This window comes from Oryza brachyantha, chromosome 7 (genome assembly GCF_000231095.2).
Source record: "Oryza brachyantha chromosome 7, ObraRS2, whole genome shotgun sequence".
Taxonomy (NCBI): Eukaryota; Viridiplantae; Streptophyta; class Magnoliopsida; order Poales; family Poaceae; genus Oryza; species Oryza brachyantha.
The window spans coordinates 2,804,424-2,813,175 of NC_023169.2; the positions used below are offsets into that span (position 1 = coordinate 2,804,424).

The window sequence follows — 8,752 nt, forward strand, 5'->3', positions numbered from 1 at the left end:
GGATAAGTTAACTTGGAGGACGAACGCGGCCTAGGTGAGAGGTCACCGGCTCACCGCTCTTCCCAGCGACAAAACACTACTGCATCCATGGTCCATGCTCCACTACTATCTCATTAACAATAATCTAATTAGTTTATAATTTAATACTATAATCATTTACGATTTGCGGGATCAGAATAGCCAACGAAGTGCTAACTAACCGAGATTTCCCACGTGGCTGGTCAAAATCACCCCCGTCTCCCCGACCCGCGCGGTAAGCTCACCGGTGACCGCCGGGCCCACCTCCCCCGCCCCCACAAACAACCGGCCGCTCCTCCTCCTCCTCCTGGCCGCGACCCACGCCCAAACTCGCACCACCTTCGCGAGCGCGAGAGCGAGAGCGAGAGCGGGCGAGTGGTGGTGGTGGAGGCGCGCCGGCTCTGCTGCTCCCGGACGGCGGAGCGGAGGGGAGGAGGGGAGGAGAGGAGGGCGAGAGGGGAGGGAGGATTGGAGGGACAGGAGGTGGGGTTGCGGCGTCCGCCGGGTCGGCACGACGGCGGCGGTGGCGGAGGATAACGGAGGGGGAGGGGGGGACCCCGGGGCGGGGGCGGGGGCGGCGAGGCGGCGGTGGGATCTGCCCGGCAAGGCGGCCGGCAGCAGGTAATGGCGCTTGGCTTTGGCTTTCTTTTTTTTTTCTTTTTTGCTGGGTTTTCGGCGGGGCGGGGGCTAATGGTGCGTTTGGCTTGTGGTTTCCTGGGCTTGTCGGTGGATCTGGGTGGCTCCGGTGGCCGATTCCGGCGAAGTTTCGGGGGGGATTTTGTGTGGTTTTCGGTGGGATTTTTGGATTCGTTGGAGGGTGACTAGGGTTTCGCTTGCGGGAGGATAGTCCCTGGCTTTGGAATGGTTCTTAATGGTGTGCTAGTTCAATGTCTGTCTCCCATTGTTATTGCTGCAAAATGGTCGCTGTTCTGATAGCGGCTTTGGTTTAGTCAATGCCATGGCCAGGTTAATAGTTTCGCTGTAAGAAGTGGTGCGGTTTTGCAGACGCATTCGTGCGGATCGTTAAATAATTCGCGCGAATTGGCTGGTCGCTTTATCTGTTGGTTTTTGCGGATGGATATCGAACTGGTGTTCTGTAGCCGCGCCAGAATTTTTTGAATGCTTCTGTTGGACGTGGCAAGTTGAACTTGCCGCGGGGAAATTTATATTCTCGCGTGACGTGTTGTAATCTTTTTTTTCTGTATATATATTTTTCAATATATTTGCGATTTTGTCTTAGTGGTCAAGGTGTTAGGATTGCACCACCCAAATTTTATATTGCTCCCTTGGGAATGTTGGGGGCTAAATGATTCAAAGTTAATTAATTATTTGGGCTAGTGGTATTTATCACCAGAAGTTAGTCCTTAGAGTCATGGTAATCAATATTCAAAATATAATTTCGCAGATTATTTGCATGAACTGAAAGAGAATTTTCGTGAGGAGTTTGGAGTTATGGCTATGATGCACTTGCTTTTGCTTAAATCACTGTAAAGCTATACATGTTGACCTAAGGTAAATATAAAATAACTATGGTGTACTAATTATTCTAGAACAATGAAGTACAATTGGAGTTTGAAATGATTAAGAGACATGACCAAATGTACTGATAATACCTTTAAGTTTACACTACAGCTCATGGTTAGAAAATACAAATAAATGTGTAATCATTGCGATATTTGTGGCTTTAGAAAGTTTCGATTGTACAACCGTCCTTTTTTTGTGATTGCTCTACATGCACATACTATTCAGTTAGCATTTTAGCATATATATGGAATTCTTATGCTTGTATTAGGACATAGTTGCTTGCATGCCATTGATACTTCATATGATTGGCTGGTTATCCTTTTTTATTTTAAGATATTTCAATTTAAAATACTTCATTAGCTTATTGTTTGACTCTTTAATAAGTAATAGTTGTGTTATTTTTGCTGATCTATTGCAAGGGGCTTCAAGGCTCCAGCTGTCCAGTCATACTTGTATTTACACCTTTAATTTTTTTGCAGTCCAAGTGGCAAAGAGGTTGTAGAAATGTCCACGGATGACGAATCGGATTGTGTGGTTATATGTCCCCCAAATGGAAAAGCTGATCATACAGAAGTTATGAGTGGCAGGCATGATGAAGATTCTCCAGAAGGGCAAGAAACTACTACTGACATAGACTCACATATGAATGGGAATGCCCAAGATGGAGTTCCTGCAAATCAATATATGCTAGAGCTGATTGATCAGCAGAAATCTTCTCTTGGTATAGCTGAACAGGAGTCAAACCATACAATTCCTCAGCCATTTGTTCCTGCAACTGAAAGGGGGGATTCTGGACAAGTATATTGTACTCCAGCGGCTCATTCCGCCAGCAACGGAGAGAAACATTCTGATAAAAGTAGCACCTCGCTGGCAAGTATGGCGAAGAAGGTCTGACAATCATCTGCACTCTATTTCACATTATATCATATATGTTTTATCTGCCTTTTTTCGTCGCTCACTCTCCTTGATATTATTGATTTTTTTGGAAGAATGCCATGATGCATTATATTTTGGTATTATCTTGGTAAATTTCTGTATCTTCTTAGCTTTCTTTAGGTATGGGCCATCTTTCACTTGAAATGGTGCAACATATGCTTTGATTTGACAATTGGGATGATATTTGGAAGATTTTGCACAGCTATCTAAATAAGTCTCAGTTTTGTTGCATTAACCTCTGAACCTATGGGCTATTTTTTTACTCCCTCTGTTCCATATTGCTACCTCTGTCCCAAAATGTAAGCATTTATAGGTTGTTTAGGAGAGACTAAGGTTAAAAAGAAAAGACTATGTTGTCCCTTAATAAATGAGGAATGGATGAGGGCGGGAGGATTTTGAATGAGAAATAATTGATGGGACAAATAGTATTGTGAATAGTTCTATTAATGCTTATATTTTGGTACAAGATTCAAAAGTCTCATAGATGCTTACATTTTTGGGAGGGAGGGATTATAAGATGTTTTGGCTATCCTAGATTCATCCATGGATCAATCAATATGTTTTATATACGTGTCCAGATTCGTTAGCATCCGTATGAATCTAGGGATGGCTAGAACATCTTACAATGTGAAACAGAGTTAATATTGGGATAGTTTCTTTTCTATTTACCTGATTATGCCTGCGACTGCAATTCTTCTTGGCATAACTTGTAGTCAGCTCCCTTGAGATGTAATGAGTTGGGTCTATTGACAAGATTTCCATGGTTATGGAATGCAGAGTCCATCAGTGACACCCAGGAAGCCAATGCAACCTGACAGTACTTCCCATAGTCACGAAGATGATTCATATTCTGTTACTTCTTCGTATCCTTTCTTTCAAATGTGGACTTGATTTCACTTGTGTACCTTATTCTTTGCAGTCACAGCTACAATCTTGATATATACTCCATACAAATCGTTGCAGTTTACTACCACTGTGCATGCTTTGAACATTTTGTTCCTTGAACTTCTAAAACACAACAAATTTGTCTACATAGCTTTTTTGCTTTTATGTCTTCAACTCTTTATAACTGGTGGAAATATATTATGCTTTCCTGAGCTTCATTCGTACAGAACTGTAACTTCAGCAAGGACTGGAAAAACTAAGAAGACAACAGTTCCTGTTGCACCTACTTTTATATGTGGTAATCGCCTTGAGAAGAGGGGCGAGGTGCGTATTTAATTTCATCATACTGTATAGACATTGGTCTGTAAGTTAAAGGGGACTTGCTTGTAATAATTATTCTAGTACTGTTCAGTTTTACACAAAATTGGAAGAGAAGCGTAAAGCTTTGGAAGAGGAGAAACTAGAAGCTGAGGCCAGGAAAAAGGTAGGTTTTATCTGGTCTATATATCATTGATATGTCTTCAGGTTTTGTTTCTTTTGCCATTTCATTCTAGAGCTATTGTGATAGTGGCATCTAGGACAATACAATCATTCAGGCTGGGTTATTCCTAACATAATGAAAAATCTATTATACCACTTTTGTGATATCATGTCTGAATTGTTCTTTGCTTCATTACATCCTCATGAATCCTGTCTTTTTCTTCTGAAATTTGGTTATTTGAATTTCAAAATTCTACAGTTCAAATGTTCAACTCACACCATTCTATCTAGTTTCACTTTCATGTAAATGGAATCTCAAAAGTCAAAACCTTTTTGGGCTTTGCAAAAATTAAAAAAAAGAAAAGTATAGATGGAAATGTTCAGTAAACCATCCTAATTAGGCAGTCTAGTAAATGATTCCCAACTTTCAATGGCTTTCAACCATGATTAGTGTCGCTACTGAGGTTCAGAGGTTTTTGATGATATTGAATTACTGATATGGGGGAACTTGAGACCCATGCTAGATTACACAACAATAATGCTGAAAATTCTAGTTCAATTGATTCTTTTTTTAAAAATATATATAAACTCTCCTGCCGGATTTTGCACTTGTTTAGCAAATCATTTTTCCTTTAGTCACATCCCTTGTATTCATTTGAAAAAAACTAATGGTCAGAAATATCAGTTAGTGTAACTTGACTTGTGGAGGAAATAAGTATTCATGCAGGTATCATCCCCTTGCAAGACAGCCCTAGTGATATTCCTAACCATGATCAGGACAGCCCTACAGAGTTATTTGACACTGATTATGGCTTGTGACCTGTTATTAGACACTGCATGTATGATTTGGCTTCTCTGAGTGGTTTGTGCCATGTGTTGTTACTAATGATTGTTAATATTACATCACTTCTTCTGCGTTGTTAGAAATTTTATGACATGGCAGTAGGATAGACTGGTTGGAAGATCTCTTGATTAATTAAACTTTTGCATTAGCAGGTCATTTTCCCATTTGCTAACTATTGTTGCCATAACTTCTCACCGTCCCAACTATCAACTTTTATAGGAAGAGCAAGAAGAAACTCTGAAACAACTAAGGAAGAACCTGGTCATTAGAGCAAAACCCATGCCGAGCTTCTACCAAGAGGGTCCCCCACCAAAGGTTGAACTTAAGAAGGTGATGCATGTTCTCTTGCTGTATCTGCTTGAGTTAAAATGATTATCCTGTTTTTCTGATGTACACTCATTATTGTTCATGTCATTGAATATAATTTGTATTCAAGGGGTAATTCATCTCAACACATCACTGTTCAGATCTTTTCCCCATTTAACTGAACTGGTTGTGTATCTTTAGAAACTTACTCAACTACAGGCTTGTTCCTATTGTTATCTGCATTATTAAAATTGAAACATGCTGAATGAACAAGAGTATGAGAGATTTCGTGAACTCTTACATTACTTAAAAACAGCCAATGTAAATGCACTATTTATGTTTTCCTGCATAATAATGATGTAACTGGATAATGTTGTCAAGCATTGGTTTTCAAGCTGCTGGTTCAACTGGTGGTAAGCACCATTAACTTGCTGGCCTTTAATATGAGTTAATTGGTATTCACTTTGCCTTTTATTTATAGGTGCCTCCAACTCGTGCCAAATCACCAAAACTGACACGGAGAAAGAGCTGCAGCGATACCCCTCATACACCAGAGGGAAAAAATGGAAGTGCAGTATGTTGCCGGTTGCATCGTCACAGTATTGGGAACTCCAAAGAAGTTAACAGCAGGACTCATTGTTCTCCAAAGAGCGCTCCAAAGACTGGAGTAGCTACAAAACCGAGATCGACCAAGGGCGTTATGAAGAATGTGGGACAGCCAGGTGCTGCCAATGTTGCTGTACAAATCTAACTCATGGTCCATTCCCATTCCCATGCCATTTTTCGATTTAATTTATACCTCACATCGCCGATGACGGCACCATGTCCCGACAACAGTGTGTTTGTTGCTGGATTTTTTTTTTTTTTTTTGCATTCTCCTTGTAAGAACCTCTTGGTACAGACACCTTGTGGTATTCCGTGTTGTAAATTTGTCGAGGTTTTGTAAGGGGTAACCGAGTAAGTGCTGTAAGAAGTAATCTGGCAGCCGATAGGCTGTTGGAGTGACATTGTTGTTGATGTATGGCGGCGTTCGCGGATCCTATGGTATTGTATTTAAGCAGCAACATGTTATGGCCAAAGGGGCTTCTATTGTCGATATTTGTTGCAAAATATGTATTTGAATTCGGGATCGAGCTTCTTTTAGTAAAAGTTCTTTAAAAAAAAGGAGAGGAAAAGGTACTGAAATAGCATATACTTCCCTCATTTGTTGGGCATCTCTGAATTCTGTGGCTGCCATTTGGTTCAACCCCATTATCACATTTGCACTTAAAAAGCTATCAAAGACTAAAGTCAACATTTGTACGATCTGGTTGATAAGATCTGACTTTGTGCAAAATTGACCATGTGTCTGCAAATCTTTGGGCTCAGTTAGTTCCTAATTTTTTTTTCCAAAAACATCCTATCAAATTTTTGGACATCTAAATAGAACATTAAATATAGATTGAAAAAAGCTAATTACATAGTTAGGAAAAAAATCGTGAGATGAATCTTGGAGTAACCTATATGTGCTAATGACGAATTAATTAGGCTCGAAAGATTTGTCCCACGGTCAGATGACCTATGAAATCGTTTTTTTATCCGTGCCTACAACATCATCTGACTTTTGATCAAACGTCCAATAAAAAAGTTTCTTTTGGCAAACTAAACATTACCTTTCTTGCAGTGAGCTAACTGAAGAAGCCATGCGAAAGGCAAGCAACGCATGCACGCCACCGACCGGCTATATCACCAATTCACCATGTGCATATATCGCTATATATGAGCAATGCATGCAGTTGTCAACATGTCAGGCGCTTCTAGTACAGCGACCTGACGAAACAAAAGAAAAGTTGGAAAGCGGCAAAGCACACTTTTGAGTCATCAAGAATGTCCTTAAAGCCGTTCGCCGGTTCAGCTTTCCAAGGAAGACTTTTGGGCCATTTTCTGAATTAAACAGCTTATATGAAATCAAGAAACAATTTCCTTTTGAATAAGGTTTGCAAGAGAGCCCAGAGCCCAGCGAAGAGCTGAACTAAAACATGCCGATATCCCGCAGCATAAGGGGTGGCGACCGAGCTCATCGTTCAGTATTTTGGAACGCATATTAATTTTGTGTATATAAAATTTTGTTCTGTGAAAGAACATGTATCCTAGTTGGAGTAACTTAAGTAGCACCTAAGGTCTCCTTCATAGAAGTATGAATTTTAGATTGGGTATTTAAGTGGCTAAGTCTTCTACTTAGGCTAAGTTCCCTAAATAAAAAAATAGTTGCATATATCTGAGTGGTTATAGAGGTAAGAATTGAAATTTTGTTTTTTTTTAAATTTTGAACATAACTGTTTTGAAGTTTGTCAAAATTTCGGTCAACTAAAACCAAAAACAAAGTTTTCGTCTGGCTGAACTTCCTATAGGAACCCACCAGTGAACCCTGCATTTTGGAAATTCAAAACCGAAGTTCTGAGGAACTTGGAAAGATTACGTTATATGGTTATTACTTATTTGGCATAGCTCAATTTGTGAGGTTACTTGTGGTTAAAACGTATTCACACCTAGATTCAAATTCTAGATTTGACACAATTGCCAGTGGTAGATGATGGACATATTGACAGTGAGATGTGTTATGATGATTTCGTCAATGTCAACATATGGGCGGCTCAAGTCATTAGGAATAAGGTGTGCGTGTGTTATAAGCATACATTTGTATTGTGTTTCATAAGAAAAATTACATTTTGCTTGGTAAATGTGTCTGTTTAGATCATGTAAACACATGGTGAAAATGTCTACAAGAAAACCATAATATAAAAGTTTTTCAAAATTTTGTAATAATTAACACGTTACACGTATATCTATAAGTTGATATTATACAACTACGTAAAGTTGCAAGAACAAATCTAACTTCGTTTGTTAGTTGTAAATTACAAAAATGACCAATGATCAACAAATAGGAATAATGTCCTATACTTGCAATGATATTTTTATACTCACAAACAAAGTTAAATCTGTTCATGCATATGATATTTTTGAGATTTTTTAATAAAACCTTATATAAAAAGGTTCGTAAGTTTTCACCAAAGGCATGGTTTCCACGATACGTTGGCCTAGACCCTCGTGGTTAACTCAGAATTTTTATTTTTAAATTTTTTTAATAAATGATTTTAATACTAGACCTCGAAGAGAAATATTTTTACCATACGGACATTTTGACTACGCACCACCACTAACTGGCTTGTCACATCGGTGACATTAGCATGTCAAGACAATACTATCACGCCAGTGCGCCACTAACACTGGTGTGGCCAAAGGATTTATATGATGAAAATATTTTTCTTTGATGTTTAGTAATAAAAATATTTATTAAAAATTTCTGAAAAATAAAAAGGACTTGTATGCTCCGATTACTGACAACTCGGACAGCACGCAGCTGACCTTGGGAATTAAAAGTCTATTGTGATGGGGTTAGGCCCGTGCCATGATGGGTGGTTATCCAGTCCTCCAAGTTTTGATTTGAGGTACATGGTGGCCAGGCCAATATATGGTTAAATTAGGCTCTGCTTTGACATTTCTGATAGCAGCGGCACACATTTTCTTCCATCGATCTTCAACGCCACGCGTGCATTATATTCTGCCGGTTAAAAGGCCCGTTTGCTTCTGAGTTTAGGGTTCCTTTTTATCTATCTAATAATAATAAATAAATAATGGTCTCACGTGCACCCGCTTCCGGCAAATCTTTTCATGGGTTCCACTTTTTATTTTGCAATGCAGTGACCCCCGGTCTTGCGC

General features: G+C 39.4%; 1 protein-coding gene across 1 annotated transcript; it reads left to right on the forward strand.

Annotated features, from left to right (window-relative positions):
• The first annotated feature begins 300 nt into the window (after positions 1 to 300).
• LOC102701836 (protein WVD2-like 2) lies at positions 301 to 6,087 on the forward strand. The gene is made up of 7 exons (XM_006657449.3): positions 301 to 639; positions 2,022 to 2,430; positions 3,256 to 3,341; positions 3,591 to 3,687; positions 3,776 to 3,847; positions 4,907 to 5,017; positions 5,475 to 6,087. Exons 2-7 carry the CDS (start codon positions 2,047 to 2,049, stop codon positions 5,742 to 5,744), a joined length of 1,020 nt encoding a protein of 339 aa, XP_006657512.1. The 5' UTR covers positions 301 to 639; positions 2,022 to 2,046; the 3' UTR covers positions 5,745 to 6,087.
• The last annotated feature ends 2,665 nt before the right edge of the window (positions 6,088 to 8,752 follow it).

Excerpts from the sequence above, each read along its gene's own strand:
- LOC102701836 (XM_006657449.3), top strand. The coding sequence starts at position 2,047 with ATGTCCACGGATGACGAATCGGATTGTGTGGTTATATGTCCCCCAAAT. Across the intron at positions 3,848-4,906 it reads AAGCTGAGGCCAGGAAAAAG|GAAGAGCAAGAAGAAACTCT; the intron begins GTAGGTTTTATC and ends CAACTTTTATAG. Across the intron at positions 5,018-5,474 it reads CAAAGGTTGAACTTAAGAAG|GTGCCTCCAACTCGTGCCAA; the intron begins GTGATGCATGTT and ends TTTTATTTATAG.